This window comes from Gymnogyps californianus, chromosome 6, assembly GCF_018139145.2.
Source record: "Gymnogyps californianus isolate 813 chromosome 6, ASM1813914v2, whole genome shotgun sequence".
Taxonomy (NCBI): domain Eukaryota; kingdom Metazoa; phylum Chordata; class Aves; order Accipitriformes; family Cathartidae; genus Gymnogyps; species Gymnogyps californianus.
Genome location: NC_059476.1, coordinates 23,970,153 through 23,993,190, shown reverse-complemented (window position 1 = coordinate 23,993,190; position 23,038 = coordinate 23,970,153). Strand labels below are relative to the sequence as shown.

The window sequence follows — 23,038 nt, the reverse complement described above, 5'->3', positions numbered from 1 at the left end:
GTTTTGCCTGTTCTAGTTACCCATACTGATACCCACTTTTCTCTGCTCCATTTGCCTGCTGCAATTACTAACTAGACTTGCACAAGAACAATAAAAAGGAAAGACGCAAATACTAGGACATAAGAGAAGCTGAACTGCACTCCCTGTAAATCAACCTTCCTTTTTCCAAATTACATTAGCTAATGGTGGCAGCACCTTCAGGTACATTCACCTTCAAAAGCTGCTCTCTCTTTTAAGTAATTCCAAGAAAAATGGGGGGGAGGCTGAGAAAGAGAAAGGCAAGCTACACAAGGAGAATTGTAATAGCTTCCTGTCAGTAACTGCTGTCTGCATTAGAATCTTTCTTTGGCATTCAGCCTGGGACTGGAGCATCAGCCTAAGAAATTCCCGAGCAGCCAGAATAACGTACGTGATGGTGTCTGCACACACCATGCAGAGATGTCTGAAGCAAGACACAAACATTCGTTTTAAGGGAGAATGTGGCACTATAGAAGAGGTGTGTTACTCAATAGCCAAGTCTCTCTATAGCCTGTATTTTGTATAGCTGATAGCACAGACACACTAATGGATGCGACAGAAGTTCCGACTTTACAGGGACAGTCAGAAACCCAATTCCCTCAACACACTGACGAGAGAACCCTACAGATGTTTCATTGTGAATCCTGAATGTACAACTATAAAGAACATGCAAAATTCTAATTGCATTTACAACTACTTTACTTGGATCAACATAGTTAAAGCTGAATCCTAGCCTGCGTTTCAGCTAGTCAAAACCAAAATGAACGACAGAGATTAAGCTATTAGTATTAGATTTGAAAAGAATCTACATCACAACTGGAACAAAGGCCAGTTATGCTACAGTAAACGCTATGCCACAATTAAATACAATGCTAACAATGCTGTAATAAAATACATCCTTAAAATGAGATTGTTGTCTTAAATACCTCTTTAAGAGGTGCGAAATTACACCATGGATCCTTCACTTTCTGGAGTAACTATGTAAAACTCCAGACACTGCCTAAAAAACAATTAGGGGATGAGGCTAAGAAATCAGTTGTATTGGGAGAAATTAAGAGAGTTGATATCCATGTCTTTCTGAACTGCTTGGATCCAGCTTTCAGGTAAATTCCAGTATATTCACCCAAGTTTATCCTGAATGCCTCAATTCTTCTCGTACGACTTCATGATGTCCTCACCTACCACAATTTAGTCTCAGCTGTCTCACCCTGACCTCCTTAAACTCCAATTTAATTGGAGATGCCTTAAAAGTTAAGGCACCTCCACTTTAGTACTTACAGTTTTGCTAAGATTCCAGTCGGTTCAGACTTAATCTTGTCTGCTGAGCTATTGTGTTTGGACAGTATTAGCACTTAATGCACTTAGGAGCACAAATGCATTCATTAGCACAATAACAGATGCAATTTCTTTTCTGACGTGTCACCCCCCCTGCCCCAACTCCAATGCTAGCCTACCTTATCCTGAGCTATCTCAGTCAAATCAGCCGCCCTGCATTATTCTGTCCACTTGACTAGTTCTGAGCTGCCATCCCTAATCCCTAACTCCCAGATCTACTCAAATCCAGCCCACTTCCACTGCAAATTACCTGATGCCTCCTTATTTGCTCAGAGATGCCACAAAGTATCATGATCTGCTCTGATCCATTCCAAGATCCCCAGAACCATCTCTAGCTGAGACACTTCAGTATTAGCTGGGTCTTTTCTGCAGGAAAGAATGTATGTAACAGCATACAAATTAAGATGCCAGTCGTGTCAGAGCTCTGGAACAAATCCTGCAGCTCCATTCTTCTCCATCCTTCCTAATCCCTCTGCAGAGCCAGGTATCTCTCACTGCCAGCTCCGAGACACTGAATCACAAGAGAAGTGCAGTTTGTTAAAGCCTGACACAGGCTTTGGCTCAGCTGGTCGTATCGCTAAAAGGATTTTGTCTCTGATTAATTTCAACCTGTCGGTAGAGGTCTCTGGGCAGAATGAAGGAACCTGCCACCCTGTACATTTCCAATTAATACAACTTCTCAGAAGGCGCCAGGAGATCCACCAACAATCTTAATTAAATCCAACCAAATGGATGACAGCTAATCATTAAGGGAGTGGCTCTCTTGGGACAATGGCTGAAGAGTGCGTATGCAAGGATGGTAAGGGAGGCAGATGGCTGCTTGTCTAACATAGCAAAGCCTGTTTAAACAGTGATGTCCCTGATGGCTGTGTTTCAATTCAATTTATCCTGTTCCCAGTCCTTTAGGAGTTATTTGTTCTTCCACACCAGTTAAAACTACCCTCTGCCAAGGTGCAAGAGGGGCATTTCTGCTGTGATTCTCCAGCTGCTGCACTTTGCAGACCATTTCCAGGGAAAGAATCTCATTCTCCTTTCCCTCCAAACATACACATTCACTGTTGCTTGGCTCTCATTCTACTTACCATCACAGAGGACCCAGAGATCCTTCAGTTTGAAAATTACTACAGTGACAGAAATAAGAAAAGGCAGGTTTTTTTCAGTTCTAGAAATTATCAATGTTAGGTATCAAATCAATTCTTCAGTGAGGTTATATGCTTCCTAGAAATTGCAGTCCTTGCTAAAGGACAGAAAACACGGACTACTAGTTCAGTATATAAAATATCCAGCTTCTTACTGAAAAAATAGGCAGCACCGGATATCACAGTTTTGACAGGAGAATGAGAACTTTAGCTTGTCCAATGCAATGAAATGGATTGCGAGATTTTTAACTTTCTGTCAGACATTTGTTTCTCCTCTCTCACCTCTCAGAGGGCATAAACTTATCCTAGCTTGTCAAGTCAACTCTGAGACACAGCATCAATAGAATCTACTAGTGTTTCATATGAGCAGTAATGAGGAGATACCTATTTTTGGAACATTAATGCTAGTGAATAAAGCTATCCTGACAGCTTTGAAATCCTGCCTCTCGTCACACAGTAAACAGGGAAAATGCGTGACAAGCAGTGAAGTGACTCACCCTAGTTAGTAGAAGCCTACCAAAGGGTTTACACAGGTAATCTCTTTATCATCCTCAATATTTGATATCTTTGCTAAAATTCCTGATTAGTCTCAGTTGTGTGTTTTTATGAGTACGGGCACCTGCACTGTAAGAACTCGATTAAGAAAGATGTTGTACACACTGTTCAGTCTGAGTATCATATAAGCCTTCCGGTAGTCACAACATGAGTGATGACATTCAGCCACCATCTAGCTGGTTCGGATTTAAAGCAGTGAAGTGAGAAATCCAGTTAGCAGTCAAGAACAGAAATCAGAAACCTTTTTCCAAAATATTAATAGTTGCTGCAGTGACCTTCCTCCTTGTCTGCATTCACATACTTGCATTAGTAGAAAGACAACTAGGATCGTAAATTGAATTCACTTTTGCTAAGACCGGCAGTAGTCTTTGGACATTATATAGCAATCCTTTCAAATGCATTGTTATGTAAATTAATTGCAAACTCTTCAAGGGTATGAGACCCAGCTTCTCCTCCTGCCTCCTCCAAATCACAGGAGAGAGATGAAAGCAAAGCGCTGGTGGTAGAACCACCTTTATTCAACATTTTGCAGTCCTTGCTGTGCAGAGAAGTGGATGTTGTGAAGGTCAGTCAGCAGCCTGGAACAGAACTGCAACCACAACTCTTCAGCCAGCTGGGGAGGATTCCTGCCGCTCCTGCCCCTAAGGAGTTTGCCTGGCAGCTATACAAGTTATTCATACTACACACTGGAAGAAATATTTCAGCCTTAATTCTTGTGCACTATGTACAATAAGTGAAACACATTTAGTATATTAATATAGGCAACAGACACCCTGTTTATAAATCATGGACATATTATGACATACAGCAGACGATAAAGCTAGTATGATCTATTACTACAGAAAAAACTCTGCAGATACAAGAGAAACACAAGGCTTGGGTGAGCATCACAGTTGTGAACAGTGGTAGCTGATACTCATTACCTTTTGAGAAGTTCATCACCTGTAAGACTGTAAAACATAGTTAAACCTAGGAAGACACTAAGAACTCAGAAGAGAAAGCTATTGAAACTGGCTTGTGACTCTTAACTACAAACTAAAAGTTGTACTTTGAAAAACTCAGACAAAAACCACAGAATATCTGTGATAAAGTTACTTTCATATCTGTGCTACTTTCATACCCATGTTAAGAAGGGATACGGCAATCAGAAATACTCATGCTTGGCAACAGTCACAATACTCAAGCTCAAAGCAACAGCCTTCTGTAGTACATATATATAGCAAAAAAAAATCCAAACAAAAAAAACCCCTGTAGGACTAACAAAAAACCTTGTTGACTGGTGACTGTAATATACTGCGTACAAAATAAACAGTGGTGAAGGAATACTTGGTTGTGAACTAGCAAATTAATGAAGCAGAGTCCCAAGGAATAAGTTTTTATCTCATTTGCTAGCTACTCTTAAGTTTGTACCACCATATCTTCAATTCTGTTGTTAGTTGACAAACATGCTCATTTTGCTGAGCGGGAAGGCAAAGTGAGGCTTTAGGACATCACCAGTCAAGAATTAAGCAGGTGCTATGATACACATGCTTATATTGGTACCTCCTCCTGTTATTCCTGCAAGGACAATATATTAAATGTAGCATGTCTAATTTTGGCAACAGCAGATAAATTATAACAAATACCTGGACTTGGTTATAAATACCACACTTCTAGAAAATCTGCTTAAATTACAGGATAAAATAGCAAAAGCAGAACATGCTAGTACCTGGTTCTTATTTTTTATGTTTAGGACAAAAAGCAAGATCAGAATTTCTCCTCCTGACTATCCCACTAAACACTTGAATAAGAAACAGTTTTGAGATATAGCTAATTAAGAGAACCATGCAGTCAAAGAAGACTGAATGATTTTCTATACAGAAACTTGAAATGAAGAGAATCTGAAGTAACTGAAGGCATTAATTCAAACAATTTATTTAAATATCATTAAACTGTTCAGTAGAAGTTGATAGTCACTAAAGCAGCCTTAATTTGTTTTATTTTAATTTACTTCTCAAGCACATTGTGACCACTTCAATCCTGAATACACATATGTATCATCTTAATCTGATTTGAGTAATCCACTTTAACAATTAATTCAGATATATTCACTTAGGTATTCATGTCTCCTGAGTAACTGAAAAAAAGGAATGTAAACTGATGAATGCATTTCAGCTGAAGAACCATTTGTTACTATTATTACAGAAGAGATATAAAAAAAGTAGTTTTTTCCTAAAAAAAAAAATCAGGTGAGATCAGTGTAGTGTATGCATTTTCTACATTTAAGAGAATCCAGTGATAGTTATGGGTCTGAAGTCTCCTCTGCCTAGATGCCCTGATTTTAACACTGCAATATTGTTGTATCACCCGAGAGGTAAACATAGAGATGATTATCATTACCTATACTGATATTATACCTATAATGTCATATCTGTAACATTATGAATGGGAATTTGAGAAAAAAAAAAAGAGATTAAGTGATCCATCCACAGCTAAGCCATAGATGGTGACTTAATTAGGGACAGAATGTAGATTCACTCCTGTTCCTAACTTCTACTAACAGGCTTCAGACTTCCCATAGCAATGCATGAACTGCCTTACAAAATGAAACCCCACAGATTCTAGACTTTCATTACCAACATTCTGTCTTAGGCATGGATAAACTCTGGCTATTTAGTCAGTAGTTACTTCTGACGAGGGAGGAGAAACGGAGAAATAAAATACCATTATACCATTAGAGACATCACTGCAGTGTGGCCATATTTGCCTGTGCTTTTAAACCCATGACACTAAGTGAATTAATCTCCCTCCAATGCAAGATCAATTATTTCAGAAAGGTACCCAACGTGGCAGGGAACAGCGGACTTTATTTATATCTGTAAGAGATACAGGCTATGCAACAAGGAAGATCCATCCACATGTCATCACTTACTTTTAGGAACTCCAGTCACAGACCAGGATCATACTGTGTTAAGATTTGGTAGAGATACAAAACCATCTCAGCGCGCCTGATTCTGATCATCCACTTCAGCATAGAAAGACTGCAAGGTTTGTATCCAAACTGCAGAGACCACTGGAAAGGCACCATCATTAAAATGTATTTGTCTTTGCAGTAAGCTGCAGATACTCAAAAAGAACAAATCAAAGGCCTCTGAATTGCTAGCATTAAGGAGATAACAAGAAGTCAAGATTATAGCTGGGATTTCAGATTTGATGAAAATTTAGAAGAACCAAAGCATACTAATTTTACTCTAGTTCTGCACAATACCAGGTAATACACTTTCTGGTGTGAAATACTTTATTGAAAGTTGTGAATTAAATAATTTAGTCTCTCATCTCATTGTATGTATCACCTGGTAAATTAGCAAAAGAGGAAAATTAGGCAGAGAGTGACCAGCCCATAGCTATTCAGTTACCCTGAAAAGTAGGAGTATTTGAGGCATGCTTACTTGGGGAGAAGAGACTTTATTGCTGCAATTTCATAAGGCACAATTGCTCTCCGCAGACATTTGTCTTTTGTAATGCCTTCGCTGGAAAAGCTATTTGTTAATAGCAGCCAAAAGTACACCTTAATGAGGAGAATAAGTGACTGATAAAATACTTATAAAAAAGTATTAATATTTTGGAGATTAAAAAATTCCCTGAAATAACTTAGGGCATTTGAGCAAGAGTCTGAAGAGGTGTTCCTCTGAAGTCATGTAAGCCACAAGGAAACTATACCAAATGCAAAAGGAGAGTAAATTCCTCTTTTGCCCCACATGTTGACACCTGCAAGTCAGGAGTGGCTTCACACCACAGAGCTGAAATTCAAATCAAAGCAGTTGCCAAGATCTCCACTGCTGAAATCCAATCATAACAGAAACTTACTCACTTCATGCACCAGAAAAAACAGTCTCTGTGAGAGTTTTTCTTCTATTTCAAGGCAAACATTTGGAGCGAGGTAAGAATTTGCAGTCTCAACTTTCAATGCAATTTTCAAATCAAGCTCTTACAAAGATGGGTCAGTGTTGCCTCGTCCTCTTGAGAAAAATCTCATGCATATAGTCCCAAAATCTTCCCTGATGCGACTCATTGCGATGAATCATAGCAGTGAGGGCCTCACCCTGATCAAGGCTTTGCCAATAATCCTGCAGCCACATCTCTTTCCAACTGAAACAAAAAAAGAGACACCACCATAAACCATTAAAAAACCCAAATGACTCTGCAGCTGTAATAGCACTGAAACCAGGTTTTTTTCTTTCACCTAGGAGGAAAACAATCCCAGAGATGGTCATAACAAAGTATGTTACCATGCTATTACGCTCCAAGTCATTTAAAGAAACTTGCTACAAAAATTCTCTACAGAAAATATAAGTTCACTATTAGCGTTACAACATTCTAGAAATATCAGCATGCGACTACAGTGTTAACCAAAGATACTAAATTATTAATTGTAGAAAATAAAAACTTCCATTAAAATAAAATCTAGCACAGAGTCCTTATATGATTTTGAGAGTAGCCTTCCATGGCCAGTATGCATATAACAGCCTAAGAATCAATTTTTTTTCAGATAAACCATTTAACAATTAGAGAATGACAGCTACTCATTACAAACTCAGGTTATACATGGCAGAGACAAAAAAATCATTATATCCCTCAACCCTGACTCTATTCTTTATCTCCAGACTAGATGGTCAAGTATAGGCTTTCCCTTTTTCAATGCATACATTCTCAAACTTTTCATAGCACGGACTACATCACTGCAACTTTCAGCAATTCCCTTCCCATTCATGATGATGTGGACTACTTCTCTCACTTGTGTTATATCAAGGTATGGCAATAATTTATTTATCTATTTCTTCTCCATTATATCTGCTGCCCAGCCACATAAGCCCATCACAAATTTTGGAAAGAAGGACCAAACGTGATGCTCTTTTTAATCTGTCCATATGAGTTACCCAATATTTAACTTACATACAGAGCTTTTTGCTTCTTCTCCCTCCCAATCACAGAAATAAGTACCGTGCCTTCTGCATTCACTCTATACACCATATATTAAATCAAGCACGGCTGCACTGCCCAGAAGCAGATCTCACCCACTACTCCAGGAAGACCAAAAGAAACGCACATGTCATAGTCGCTTTCTTTGTGGAGCAGCCACAAACTTGTATGCCATGGGAATTAGTTTTCTGTGGTCAACAGCATCATCTATAGTGGGACATTTCTGCAGTGTACACCAACAGACACCTCAAAATAAAGCTTTTAACATAGATTACAGTGTGAAGGATCACAGACAGAGGCTTACTTCTGAATTAAAAAAAAAAAAAAAATCTGCCAAAAGGTTCCTTTGTAAAATGCAGCACTTGGACGTACTGTGAGATCACACTGCTTACCAGCTAAATTCATTAACCTTTGTTCAAGGACTGCCAACATGAGTTACTTGTTTTTTACAGCACTGAATAAGGGCACACGTTAGGAAAATGAGTATACTTGCATTAAGTACTAGACACAAGACTAAGTGGCAGTATGTAACAGAAAAACAAAATGTTTTCCAGCTGAACTCTACGGAAACAACACTGAAAGGAATTCCAGTATCCAAGTGACGACTTTTGTCAAAAACAATAAGAAAGAACACTTTGGTATTTTTCTTTTTACATTGTTGTTATTGGTTTTTAAGAAAATAATTTCACTCTGATTCTGTAACTTGGAAAAAATTGGTACCCCAGGATGAACAGGACTGTACAAATATCCTGAAACTATCAACTACATACACCTGAAACGTTATTACCATGGGATACAGATCTATCTTTAATCCTGGCTGATTATTGGATTCTATTGCAAGAGACACCTTACAGTGTACATGTGGCAAATGTGATACACTTTTAAGCTGGTTTTTCTCTTGCCATAAATAAACTGTGACATCAACATAAAATGGAACTAGCAAAACCACGATGGTTTCAAAATATTCCTTTATCAAAGGCACACTGGCTTCTCTTTTCTCATGCTACCACAGATGAAAACTTTAGGTAACTGGAAAGATCACTTAGTCTTCATATAGTTATCCTCTCAAATGCCCCACTTTTGGAAAATGAATCCTTATCAGTGAAACAAACCAAACATTTCTCTTCATAAAGGTGGGAGTCCAAGAATAATTGGAGAGTCTGGTTCCTACTAAACAGATATTCTACTCATCAGTAGCACTGTAACTCACTGTTTTCTGTACAAAGCAGCCACGAATTCAACAGATTATATTGTGACTGACCCATAAACTAACATATACAAATGGTTGTTCTACAGCCTTTCTTCTTAAGCTTACTTGGGTGTGAAGCCCAGAAGTCCAAATACAAGCGAGGCTGCAAGCATAAGGATTTAGGAACCACATCTCCACGCTTAGAGCTAAAGGACAGCAAGGTGAAGGTATAATAATGAGCTCCGGCTACATATACCTACATAGAGAGAGATTCTGGTGCAACAGTTCTGTCAATTCAGCACATTACTCAACCCTAAAAACAAATCACATCTGGGAATAGGGCTTACAGAGCATGCATATCCGCAGGGTAACCTTATTGTAATTGAGTATTTGCTCTAAAAATATATGAACTCCAATTGCCTTTGTTGTTCTCTGAGTTCCAGAAGCCTCCAGAACTCCAAGTCACAGTGTATGTTTATAGCCAGACCTTGTACGTTGCATACAGTCTATCATTTGTAACCCCACTAGGCCTGTGTCATTTTTCCACAATAATGTTTTTCTAAGTAACAAAATACACAATTGACTGGCTCAGTAGACAATCATCTAAATGGATCATACTGCTGACATAATATTACTGTCAAACTCTGACAAAATATGAGCATGTTTAGCTAATGCTTTGGTAGCAATTTTATGTTACTGTCACACCATTTGCAATTCTAAGCAATCATGTTCCATTTTGGAGATAAAAAAACCAGTGAAAGCTCAGATGCTTACGAGATAGAAACCACTGTATTTCACTGGAGATCCCCTTGATCATGCCTCGGAAGGTATAGATACATCTCTTTCTAAAGTGGATAGCAGACAGTGTAAAAGCTTCCCTGGTACAATTTTTCCAGACACATCTCATGTCTACAAACAGGGGAAGAATAACATACTATGGTTCAATGAGACATGGAAACTTCCGTGGGATGCAACTGTAGCTTGGATTACGGACCAGCTGTTCAAAACTCCTTGCTGATGACCACTGCACACAATGACGGGAGTACCTGAGCCTGCAAGTAAGTGGCATAGGCACCCATGCTGTGCCTTCAAAGGTATTTCTCTACTGCCATCTGCTGCTCAAGCAAAAGAAAATCTATGAAAAAGCAGAGAATACTCTGTAAGAGTAGGATGCTGCATAGCATGCTACAAGGGAAAAACACATTTTGCTACCGACACCGAGAAAAGGTATCACTATAAAAAAGCTCCAGTAAATCAATCAACCAACAGAAAACAAAGGATTATGGACCCCTTTTACTTACAAGCATAACTTTTCAATTAGTCAATATGAGAATTGTTCTGTGAAAAATACTTTTTAATGACAAACATTATTGTGGGTGTCTCATGCTCCTTATTCAACCACTAACCAATACCACCATCCAAGTCTCTTTTTCAGCCTCAGTGTTACACAATATTAGCAGAACTACCATACCACCCACAAGACTAAAGTGTAACTGGAGATGTATTAAAAGATCCTTTAAGTGCAAAGCATTATTAAAAGTTACAGCTACTACTATTTGAAGCTTTTTTCCCTTCAAAAAGCATAGTATTGGTACATTACCCGTCTCCTCCAGAGAGGTCTTCAACACTTCCAAACCCAGGGGTTGGCATAGGACATCCCATGTGCTTGAACTGAGCTATGTGAGGTCTGGGAGCTGGAATTTTCCCATGAGATTTTTTGTGTTCCTGCTCCTCTTTGACCCGGGTGTTCTCCCTGTCACAGATGAAACACTCGAAGCCATTCAGGTAATTGGGCAGAGTCATGTCATTCACACCCCACTCCCGCCTCTCCAAGCTCTCCAGCAAGAACTGGTTTTTGATTCCACCAAGGTTTTTATACTCGAGATACTTCATATATTCCTCTCCATTCTTGTCCAGGAAATCAAGATACTTTGCCAGCTCTTGAGGGCTGTCAAAGTCATCTATAAGAATGATGGAGAGGTTGTTTGGCATCCAGTCCTGCACAGCTGGGGAACCTCGGTATACTGGGACAGCACCCAAGTGCATTGGACGCCACAGCTTCTCTGTCATGTAGTCATCACATATGGCATTCTCCAAGGCCAGATGAAACTTGTACCTGGCAATAAAAGTCATAAATTCAGAATCTTCTGTAGTGGCTGTAGAAGTGTCTCTCAGTCGCTCACTGGGAAGCTCACGGTTATGCAGGCATTTCCCATAGGAGTCAACCTAAAATAACAACCGGCATCTTTACAAAGTGATTTGTTTGCCCGGAGCTTGTTTTCAGAGCTTGTAGTTCTTGTAAAATTCCTAACTTTGATCAGTTCCTAGCTACCTTAGTTTAGCTTCACTTTCACTCCAAGTTCTTTCCCTTGTGACTATTCCTAGAGTCCCAGTTCTAACAGCTTTAGAGGAAACACAGTGCTCAGCTTCAGAAGCAGCATAAAGTATGCTACAGATTGAGGGGTGGGGGGAGTGTGCAGAAAGGAAGAGGTCACCCAAAAATGTATTTATGACTGGATAAATCAGAAACTGAGAGGTAAGGAAAGGCATTCAACTCTATGTTAATTTAAAAGTCGTTTTTTTCCTTAACAGAGACTCAGTGCTTTTCCAAACAGTTATTACATGCAGTTCCTGCCAGTCTCAGCAGGCTAGCAAAAATTTTCCATTTGGTAGACTGAGAAAAATTGATGCAGGGAGCTAAAAGAATACTGTCTAAAAATGAAAGACAATACACTTGACCTGGAATCTGCTTCATACTTTGACAATACACAGTCATATTTTAAAAATTCTTTTGTCTTTGCTTCACTACTGAGTATATGATGAACTTGCACAATAAATAAATCATGACCAATAGAAACAGCAGAAGTGGCTAGGAAAAAGATGTTTCAGATAAAGACTAAAAACAGATGGTTTTTTTTTTCCTAATCTACAATCCTTCAGCATTTTTAAGGAAAAAAAAGCACTAAACTTTTTTTCTGCTTGAGAGAAACTACATTATTTCAGTTTATGAAGGTACTATCCATCAGCTGTGCCATAGCAGTACAAACCACCATAGAAATAACACGGTCCTACCACAATGCAGATGAGCAGATTCTCAAAACGCAGCAACCTGTCTTTTCATTGCATGCCTATACTTTCAAATGGGAGCAAGGCTTGTAAATGGACAGCCTTCCTGTACACTAACTTAGGTCCAGAGACTTCAGCAACTTCTAGCACTCGGTCCACAAGACCAAGCTTATTCAGGCTTCGCCCAACTTGTGACTGATACCGAGTCTGACCAACTCCACAACTAACAGCTACCATCAGGCCTACCTACTGGCATGCGGTGCAGTCTAGACCATGCTTTGGGAAGAAATACAACTAGTTTTTCTGTCCAGCTTGTAGTCGGCATGCATCCCGTTATGATTCGTGTCTTGGCTAAAAACAAGGACAGACAAAGCCCATTAAAAAGAGGAGGTGGAGGGGGGCAGCCAGGCGGACCCAGCTGCGACAGCAACACCATGCCACAGCTTCCCTGCGCACCCCACCTACCTGGATGTATTTCATAAGCTCCCGCACGTAGCGGTCCCTGTCTGAGGGGACATCGCAGTGGGACTGCATGTACAGCACCGGGGCATAGCCCTTCCGCCGCCACGCGTCCTTCTCGGCCAGGGGCAGCGCCGGGCCCCGCAGGTACCCCACGCCGGGCAGCCACTGCAGTGTGAGGGGGTAGTCGGACTCCCGGCGGAAGGTGGCCGTGTAGTTGAAGAGCTGGATGCCGGGCGAGTGCGAGAGGACGTAGTTGTTCATGGGGGACTCCTCGTGGAAGAGCGCCCAGGTCTGGTGGGACAGGCGGGGCAGCGGCGCCTCGTAGGCCCTGAAGTCGGTGCCGTAGAAGATGAGGGCCTTGGTGCGGCGGTGCCGGGCCACCCGCCGGCTCCGGGTGACGAGGCAGGAGCCGCGCGGGCAGTCGATCCGCTCCGTGTCGCCGGGGAAGTGGGGGAAGAGGCTCCCACTCCACCACAGCAGGATGGGCAGCGCCTTGTTGCTCCGCGTGTCGTTGTTGCCGGGGCCGCGGTACGAGGCGGCGGCGACGAAGGCCGCGCCCGGCGGGACAGCATCCTGCGCCCACCCCTCCGCCCCGCACGGCTCCTCGGCGCCCGCCAGCCCGGCCTCCTCCTCCGCCTCCGGCCCCTCCACGGCCAGCGCGGCCCCCGCGCCCCAGGCCAGCGCCAGCGTCACCCAGAGGCAAGCGTGCCCCCGCCGCGCTACGCGGCCCGGCCTGCCGCCACCCATGCCCGCCGCCCTGGGCCAGCCCCGCCCCGCCCCAGGAAGCGGCCGCAAGGGCCCCGCCCTCTGGCGGTGTTCCGTCACGGGGCGCGCGCCCAACGGCCGCAAGGGGCGCAACGGCCGGCAGAGCGCGGTACGGCGCGGCCCGGGCAAAGCCGAGGCGGGGGCCCGGGAGCGGGGCAGAGCCGGCCGCGGCACCGCCTTTCTCCCCCTCCTGTCACTTTGTACCCGCAACGCAAATTAAAAGCGGCTAGTAGGAGCAGCGAAACGTAACACAGGTCTGGTAAGACAACACTTCAGTATTTGTGCAGTCTTACTTCAAGCTGATGTAAATCCTCTCTGCCTCTAACGCACCTGCATCCGGAGGTGCAGACACCTGCATCAGCAGTACCTACAGCTGACGGGGAAAAACCCGAGCTATTTCACTGAGCAAATACACCTGCAGAGAGGTGGTTCCTGTACCAAGCTGGCATTTAGATGGTGCAAGAAGGTGCACCGAGATAAGCTCCTGCTGAAGACAGAAAATGCCTTTTAGTAACAGAAATTTTGGATTCTTTAATATCTACAGGTAGGTTTAAAGCTCCCTTGAAACTGCTCTTCTGTTCCAACCTTGAATAACTCCTTTGGTGTTAAAATATTCTGTAAATAGGAAATTGGTATCTGCAAAGCTGAGTTTGGGCTACACTATAAAAATCCAACAGAAGTACGCTAGAATTACCACTCATTTATGGAATTGCTAAAAGCTTCAAATTCATTCCTTAAGAGAGAACTTAATCCCAGTCACGATACTTAAAACTGATAATTCATAATACAGGACATTAGTTAGTATGGACATGAGCAAAGAAGTATTCTCTATCTGTATAAGGAACAGGTTAAAACATGGGAATTTTTTTTGCTCTCCTTTGAAAAGTTAGGTCTTGACACTGCTCAGGCATGACCCAGAAAGCACACCACAGTCAGTGTGGAAACACTACCACCCCCATGCCATCCCCACCAGCTCCTCCACTTATATCCCGACAGATGCTAAAAGACATGGGCTCTGCAAGGCAATTTCCACATGCATCAGAAGGGGTGCTGCCACAAAAATGCCCGCAAGCACAATTTACTCCACACAATTAATGTACAAGATGCACAAGGCCCATCATTATCACAATATATCAGTTCAGTAGCAGATTCTGGACATAATGTACATTCTGTAGGAGAGTAATCTCAAAAATATTCTACAGCAAACTAAGTATTGTTGGGTATTTAGCGATGATTGTCTTGTGCTTTCATACAGATCGTTGTAAGGTTATCGGCAAATTGTACAATATCAATGTTCTAGGCTACAGTCAAGTTACACTGCCAGTTCACTCTGAACTTTATTTTTGCAATTAGCAACCCCACCCCCCCCCAAAAAACAACCCAACATCCAGCCTCCCTGCTATCTTAACTCTGAAATAGGAGCTCTGTTTCTCCAAAAAACTAAGACTGCAGAAGTCATTAAGTTAACATTGTCACAAGGTAAGGGTAATACTTTCAAAAGTAGACCAAAAAAAACCCCAATCAATCTGACTCAAGCTGTGTTAGAGAAAAGGGAAATCTCTTTGCAAAATCAAAGTTCAGAAGGGGCAGAAAGTTAAAAAATGATCATCTAAGCAAAGCAACACCGAGATTAAACAGCACCTTTTGTCTGTTGACTCTGACTGAATTTCTTATCATCATTCATTGTGAAGGAAAAGAAAAAAAAAAAAGACTGAACTTGGTCAGCAGAAGATTGGATTGTAAAGAATCAATCAGCTAGACTTCAGCCCTTCCCATTTCCTCCCTCCCGCAAAATACAGGGTTTGGAAAAATAAGCAGTGTTTATTTACTAACAATGACATAAAATACATCTTAATATATTTTTATTTCTTTACAAATTAAAAGATGCATTGGAAAAACAAGTGAAGAAAATGAAAGGTTCACTTATGATTTCATTTCCACCCCCACACCCCCCAATATTAATACTAGAAATTAGTATTTGTGGAAGTCTGTGGTTGCTGCGTCTTATATTCCTGGGAAGTTCTTTTTCCCCTCTGGTTAAAAATCCTCTAGATTTTTTGGTTGGAGGCAGTATGTGGAGTAAAAAGTCAGCCACATTCATACAAAAACGCTGAAGGTTCTGTCAACTACATCTTGAAAGAGTTTCTCCATTACAGTTTTCATATTCCCCTTTCTGTGTAGTGATGGGAGGGAAGACAAACTAGCAGCATTAGAAGAAAAATGGATTTATATACATGCTACAGGATATGGAACTAAAACCACAGCCAGATATTTTTCTGATCTTAACAAGGACTTTCCTCTGAAATATCAAGCCCAGATAATAAGCTCTCTAATCCACCCACATTCTTCCTTCCACTTTTAGTGCTATTGGTAGCTTAAACTCCTGGGTATTGTAAGAACACTTGTTAAGCGTTCAAGCTAAAATATACAAGCCCCCTTTCAAAAGTGAATAAACAAAGCCCTTAGAATTCTGAATTTGATTTACACTTGCTCCCTCTTCACAGGAGTCTTCTCATCCACCCTTGCAGAATGGAGCAGCAGAGTGGCCAAAGTGGATGGATTAATCTGTCTGAGGTATTTTAGTTTAACAAACAGGCTTATAAAAAGGTTTTGTGCAAGCTGATCAGTAGGTAGAATGGGGGAGGGTATAAACATCCAGTAATGAAACTCTTCACTATGGCCCAGATGCTTTCAATAACTGAAATCAGGTATTTGCAATACCTAGTACAGTACAGTCTAAATCTTAGTTTTTGTATCCCCTTCCTTGTATTCCAGGGTACAAAGCAGTCTCGAATTTGCATCAGTATAAATCAAATTCCTGCTTGTTTGCTATGATTCACAATAATACAGCTGAAAATGGCCACTTCCTTATCATCCAGTTCCTACACAGCCCCACATCACCTTGTTAAAAGTATTTTCTGCTGAAGGTTAAGAGGCTTTTGTTCCCACCACCATCTGGATAGACAGGTAAGCTCTGCAGGAGAGGCCACGGAACATGGATTGAGTACGACATCACAGAGCTGTGCAATGAGAAGGAAAGGAGTCACCACACACGCCAACAGGAAGCACTGTCTCTACCCCTACGCTGTTCAGAGTTGTTGATTGTTGCTCACTGAACTATTACTTATTCCATTACAGATCTGCACAGCAACTTACAGTACAGGGAAGATTGTGGAAAGAAATTTACCCTGCTGCCTCCTGGCTTACCACTCATTTCCTTTTTCATGGATTTCTGGTTCAGACAGCCACATGATACATCTGTGCTCTGCAACGTCATGTTTCCCTCTTAAAAGGAGACAAAGTGTTTGGCTGCTCCAGCTCCCATCACCTGACCTGCCTCTTGTCCTCCACACCTGCGCATCCTCTTCACACTTGGAGCATGCACACGCGCCCATACAAACACACAGCAACTACCAGAAGTTTTGAAGAGTTATCGCTTTTTCACCCAATGTTGAATCATGTACAGTGGACTGAAAAAAAACTACATTCATTACAACAGGATTAGCGAGCATGGGGTGGGGGGCTGAACTCCTGCCAAGCACAGGAAACAATTTAGATGCAAGTAAAAGACCTGGTATCAAAGGCCTTTTTTTTTTTTAGCCCTCACCAGGAAAATTTTTCATCTCTCATACGGGACTGGGAGAGGTTGAAAGGATTTCTGCTTATGCAATGTGTATTAAAAATTATGGAATTGTACAGATTTCTATGTTGTCCTTTTTGAGGGCGCTGGGCCTTCTGATCAGGTCATTAGTGGAGACTGAAATGTCACTGCTGAGTTCCAGCACCACTCCCTCCTCTAGCTCAGTAGCTGCCGAATCTCCTTGTGCATGTGACACAGGAAGTCCACATATGAAGCCCCCCCACTCAGGCTCTTGTCCTCCACTAGAAAGTGTTTGAAGAGCATTTCCAGCTTATCTTCTTGCTTCACAACTATTAACTACAAAAAACAAAACAAGAACAAAACCAACAGTGAGTAGTTAGCAGAATTAATGTTCTTGGAAAAAAGAGCAAAAAGCTGAATAGCTCAAAAATCCAAAGGTAGATAACCAGAATCACAGCATATATGGCTTATGTGCTTTGACTTCTGTCACTAAGCTGGGTTAAGACTCAATCCTTTCTAAATAGAAGGAAAATATTATGTACGTGGTTTGTGCAGCAGTATATTATAATAGGTCTGAAAAAAATTAGTTTCAGAACTATGGTAAGCACAAAACTCCAAAACTAGTAACAACATTTTTTTCAGATCCTTGAAAACTTTATGTTTAAATCACATTTATGAGATCAGGAAGAATAAGCTTAGCATTGCAGCATTACCAGGCATCACCTGCTCTGCTAAAAGGGAAGGTGATTTAAAGCTACGAACGGGGGACAACATTTTTTACCTTCATGTAGCGGGATCTCTGCACTTGAAGCATGCCAACAATAGATCGTACTTTCTTTGAAAAGGGGTTTTCCAAGACAGGCAGGGTACTCTGGAATGAAAGATATCCAAACCCCATTAAGTCATGCAAAATAGAGCAACATTAAACAAAACTCAGCAGTTTTGTCATATTACATAAGGGTAGAGATATATCTACCCCCACTAACATACAATCTCTTTGACCTCAACTAGTTAACAGAGAATATAACATGATATCAGAATTAAAGGTCAATTATTTGTTCCATTTACATATCAACTGTCCTCCTCACTGTCAGAGGAGATGTGGCTTGTCAAATAAAACTAGGCAAAAGCATGCCTGACATGTCCAGACTAGGGACATTTCCACTAGTTTCACACACTTGTGCTTCTCTTGCTCCTAGCATGAAAAATTTAACACTATTTTCTCAAATTGCTTTCTCATTATTTTAAGTTTTGTGCGACTATCACAGACACTAGCTCCCGCACTGCCATCCAGCTCACCAAGGCATTGCTAATCTGACTGAAGGATGACACTCCAAAGAGGTTCTGGATCAGGCCTTGCTGCACGTTGACTCCCACCCACACAAAGATGTTCAGCCCATTCTCCAGCAGGTATATGTCACCCTTGGAGAGACGTTCCTCCGAATTCCGGATTGCTGCTGGCAAGGAGTCACTGTCAACATCTGCTTTGGTCTGTTTTAGAGTGAAATAAAAAATAAAATCAAGGTTATAAAACAAGAACATCTTATGAAGTCCTGAAAATTTCTGCCACTAAGACCCCAATGGTTTTCTAATTTCTAGGACTCATAAGACTGCAATAGCTGTGACTGATGTATCATCTTCCTTAGCTTAGTTTTCTTACTGAACGTGGCACAGAAGTAGATCACAGCAGCTTGGTCAGCAAAAGAGAACATAAGGCTTCTGTGAAATTACTCTGTAGCTCCAACATTGCCTCCTGGAGTAGGAATGTAATTAGTTGTTAGTGTTATTCCAGCAACTATGGTACTGAAAAGTCAGAATAGTACGTGGAGTTGCCCTCCAATGATGAAAATTACTACATAAAGTTACAAGAAGCTTTAAGACTTTTAAAAGACTATGAAAGGGTCAAAAGTGTCTTCTTTGCCACTAGTCATATGCTCACAGCTCAGGAAAAAAATCCCCCAGCAAATTCACAAGATGTAGTAATGCATCTATCACTGAGTGGAATTAAGTGAAGTATCCCAACAGATGGCAGATCCCAAATCCTTCTCAAATCACTTTACCTTGCTAAAATACAAATGCCAGTCCTTACGACGAGTCAAGACAACAGCAAGTCTCAAGTGGTAAGAATATCCTGAATTACTCACCAGGGGCAAAAGCCTGGGATAAAAGAAAACATTTGTTTCTGCCACATCCATGGATGTGACTAACTGACGAATGTAGGCACGGTCATCCGTTGTGACCTCCGGACCAGGCTGAAGGACGTCACTCTTCAACACACAATTCAAGTACACAGGAAGCAGCTTCATGCATTCAGGGAGGATCAGCTACAAGTCACAAGCAGACAGAAGCTGGTCAGCTGTCTTGCTGAATAAGCTTATGTTTGACAAAACAAGGCTTGCATGAACCAACAAAGTGTGGTACAGCTGTAAGGAGTGAAAGTTGATAGTCTAATTATATCATGGACTTGCAAAAGTAACATAAAACTTTTCCCTGGAGCAGGCCGTGCTTCCTGGGCTCCAGACAGATGTCCATGAAGCCACTGTCAACTACAGTTTTACTTGCAGTCTCTCTACTTCCCTGAGTCTTCTCTTTGCATATTTCCGCTGAGCAAAGCAATTGACTTTTTTTGAGAAGGTTAAGTAGGAAGAAGCTCTCATCACTTTTTAATACCCGAGCCTCTGATTCAAGTGAAAGCATTGGAGTTTACCTGGCCAGCAGAAGAGGGACTAGCACAGTTCTTTCGATAGCAAGCTAGGATCTGGGCACACTGGTTGATCAGTGCATCTCGTACAGTCTTTACTGGACTACTCAGAACTCCACGATACGCTGCACAGAAAGAGGGAAGAGATGGACGGCTATCAAGTACTTGCTCATGAACAGTAAAAAACCCAACACTACATCCACAAAGTAAATCTAAACAACTATTGTTTATGAAAGTCTTTTTTCCCTCCCCTTCAAACTTGTGGGAAAGAGATAATACATTCCTATTGAAGATCTGAAGAAGCTCATTTACTCCATTTTATTACATATTCTTCAGCTCTATCTCCCATGTACTTGAAAATACACTTAGTCATACTTGAAAGCATGGAGTACTATAAAAACTCCTTTTATAGCCTGGCCATCTTTCTTTAATGGACTGAAAATGGACTGTTTCTTACATTTTAATGGCGATAAAAAAACACAACTCAATCTCTGCTGGATTTGTAGGCTTTTACTGCAAACTAGAAAGGGTAAATAGGGTACAAGGCATAGAAGTATGATATTTAATCCAGATCTATGAGCAAAGGGCACCATTTCCTATTCCCAGAGCAAAATTCTGGAACAGTTGAAGAACAAACTAAACCAGTCCAAAAATAAATATAAGGATGAATTCAGACAGCTCTCAATAAAAAACTCTATTAAAAAAATGTAGACAAGAATTTGCATGAAGGATAAGCCTACACCCTCTATCTGTACCTCTCATCCTAAGCAACAATACTATCATCACAGCTTTACGCTCTTTCCCATAAATGACTGAAGTATCAGGATTGCCACCTGACATTTGATGCGAAGAGAATAAACAGGTGCCATTGGATGACAACAGGCATTTTAAAAGCAGTTAAAGGTTGCAATTCTTGTTACCATATTTACCCTTACCATATTTAGCCAAGTAATTGATGAGCGTGTCTGTCTCACAGTTTCGATACAGGTCAGCAAGCTGCGTGCAACAGTTTAAGGAGAGGTTGTGAATGCGGAGTCGTCGCTGTCCTGCGCAACTTGTATATAACAGAGCACACTGTAGGAGATAAAAATGCCAGGATATACAAAAATGAGGTCCTGCTACAATAAGAAAGGCAGGGTCTGAATATATTTCATTAAAAACTAGGACTCAGATGTCTAAACAAATAAGATAATTATGTAAAAGACTTGCACAATAAGCTAAAAGCATATGCTAAGAATCAGGGTCAATGAAAGATAACAAGCAGCAATGTTAGCAGTTTGTATTAAGGGAACTGGTCTTGGACAATACTGTAGTTTGAAGCAGTCTAGGTCACCCTGAGAAGGAGTATGCTGAAAGGTTAAGGGTATAGTAAGGGGCAGAAAGAAAGAACAAACAGTTCCTTGAAGGAGTGTCTAATAATTCAGTTCAGAGTGACCTCATCCTCTTCTGCAACTGGCACACTCCCCTGCTGAGATGTGATTCCGCCTTGACACAGTTTTGTTGACAATTCTAAATTGTCAACTTACTACTTTCTCCTAGAAAGCCTCCCCCCTCACCTGAAGGAGTGCACCACTGTCTTCACTCAGTTTGTCATCGTGCTTGAATTCCACTGTGATTGTTTTATCACAGTCCAAACCTGCCATCTCTACATCAGTTGTGTTGCTCATATAGAAAGCTCCAAAAAAGTCAGTTGCTCGAATACCTAAAAAAGAAAAAAACCCCAACATGAACCACAATTTTCAAGAGAATAACAAGACAGCCAGCCTTTGGAGCCCTGAAAATCCTGTCATCGGTGATACTAAGTTATCTTGACAGATTTCAGCAGGGATCTTTGCTCAGTCTTGACAAAAGTCTTAGAATTTCAAAGCTTTAGCAGAGCTTTTTGCATAGCCTAGTCTCAAGATGTTTTAAATTAGGGAAAAATCTGCTACTTCACATATGACATGCTTGAAGCAGTCAATTTATTAAGACTCATTCATGCTAACACTCACCTGTGCTTGTACGCACTCTCATTACAGCATCAAATCCCACTTCTTTCTGGACATCTCTTCTCAAGTCATTCAGAAACCTATCCTGGTCTGTCTCCAGCTAGGACACAAGCAATAATTCAAGTTTCATACTCCCATAAATCAGAGCTGCTCCATAAACCATAAAGTAATTCAAAAACAGATACTATCTCCTGCAGTCTTACTCTAAAAATCAGCCATCATACAGGGCTCAGTGCCCTGCTAATAAAATATTGTGCTAAAAGGTAACAGCATAGCTTTTCTTGTTGTTGTTTTTGTTATTAATAGAGATATTTTGTCTAAAGACATAAAGCTAACAAAATCATTTTCGTGAAAATCTTGAAATTTCAAGTAGCAATTTATTTCCAAAGAAGTACTTGGTCACTATGGTTCACACTATGAAGAAGAACTCTTAACTAAACAATAATTCTTATTTAGATCAAATACCAGTCTGAGTCAATGTCACTCTTACCTGGAAATAGGCATACTTATAAATGGAGCCTCCCGTCTGGTAAGTTACTACACCTAGTGTTGCCACATCCAAATACTGGTTTGGAAACAGGAACAGATCCACACAGCAGCCCTGGGCCACACAGTCCTTGGCCAAGTTGTTGTAAAAGCTTGTCTGTGGTTGAAACAAAGTCTAAGAAAGGAAGTCAGAGATGAGATGAGAAGCTTGTGGTAAGAAAAGGAAAGCGAGATCTAGTTTATAATCCCAGTCAATACACTTTTATACTTTAAGTCTGCCTTCACGGAAATTAGGATCATATAAATTCTTCCTGACCCTGCCTTTGAAGAACTGTTGAATATTACGAAAATTACTACACATCTTGCTTTAATTGTAAGTTCAGCACATTTACTTTAACCCAGCTACGGTATTTTCTCATGTATAAGAATCTAGATCTATCTCTTCTTGTTCTCATACCAGAGCTGTCCTTATGATGTCAAGTCTACACAGCTCTGCTTGAGAACAGAAGACAAAAGTACAATATTACGATATTAGCTGGGATGGTTACATTATGTGCTACCCTTGTAATTTTTTTAATGTTGCTTCAGAGCTATTTTATCCCATAGAGACTCTAATACAGACCTGTTATGTAAGCATCATGCAAGTCATTATTACCTTCTCCTTATCTGTGTTGATCAGTTTCCTATCATCCCTGTTCTTTAACTTCCCTGGGGCCTCTGCGATGGGCAGAGAGGTGTGGAAAATGAAGAGCTTGCCAGCACACTCAGCTGCCT

General features: G+C 41.0%; 2 protein-coding genes across 3 annotated transcripts in view; both read right to left on the bottom strand.

Moving 5' to 3' along the window:
- Window positions 1–5,875: 5,875 nt before the first annotated feature.
- Window positions 5,876–13,470, bottom strand: FUT11 (fucosyltransferase 11). Its single transcript, XM_050899393.1, has 3 exons — window positions 12,727–13,470; window positions 10,796–11,421; window positions 5,876–7,175 (listed from the first exon to the last, which is right to left on the bottom strand). The coding sequence occupies exons 1-3, from the start codon at window positions 13,468–13,470 to the stop codon at window positions 7,028–7,030; spliced, it is 1,518 nt and encodes a 505-aa protein (XP_050755350.1). The 3' UTR covers window positions 5,876–7,027.
- Window positions 13,471–15,333: 1,863 nt separating this feature from the next.
- The window catches only part of SEC24C (SEC24 homolog C, COPII coat complex component), a 39,108-nt gene continuing 31,403 nt past the window's right edge, over window positions 15,334–23,038 (bottom strand). For both annotated transcript variants that reach the window (XM_050898783.1, XM_050898784.1), the window contains 10 exons: window positions 22,920–23,036; window positions 22,269–22,439; window positions 21,782–21,878; window positions 21,347–21,492; window positions 20,726–20,864; window positions 19,797–19,915; window positions 19,234–19,413; window positions 18,389–18,580; window positions 17,871–17,960; window positions 15,334–17,425 (listed from right to left, as the gene is read on the bottom strand). In XM_050898783.1, the coding sequence (XP_050754740.1) occupies window positions 17,285–17,425; window positions 17,871–17,960; window positions 18,389–18,580; window positions 19,234–19,413; window positions 19,797–19,915; window positions 20,726–20,864; window positions 21,347–21,492; window positions 21,782–21,878; window positions 22,269–22,439; window positions 22,920–23,036 (1,392 nt within the window). In that variant the 3' untranslated portion in view covers window positions 15,334–17,284. The remainder of the gene's footprint in view (window positions 17,426–17,870; window positions 17,961–18,388; window positions 18,581–19,233; window positions 19,414–19,796; window positions 19,916–20,725; window positions 20,865–21,346; window positions 21,493–21,781; window positions 21,879–22,268; window positions 22,440–22,919; window positions 23,037–23,038) is intronic.

Excerpts from the sequence above, each read along its gene's own strand:
- FUT11 (XM_050899393.1), bottom strand. The coding sequence starts at position 13,470 with ATGGGTGGCGGCAGGCCGGGCCGCGTAGCGCGGCGGGGGCACGCTTGC. Across the intron at positions 11,422-12,726 it reads AGCTTATGAAATACATCCAG|GTTGACTCCTATGGGAAATG; the intron begins GTAGGTGGGGTG and ends TTGTTATTTTAG. Across the intron at positions 7,176-10,795 it reads GACCTCTCTGGAGGAGACGG|TTGGAAAGAGATGTGGCTGC; the intron begins GTAATGTACCAA and ends TTTTTGTTTCAG.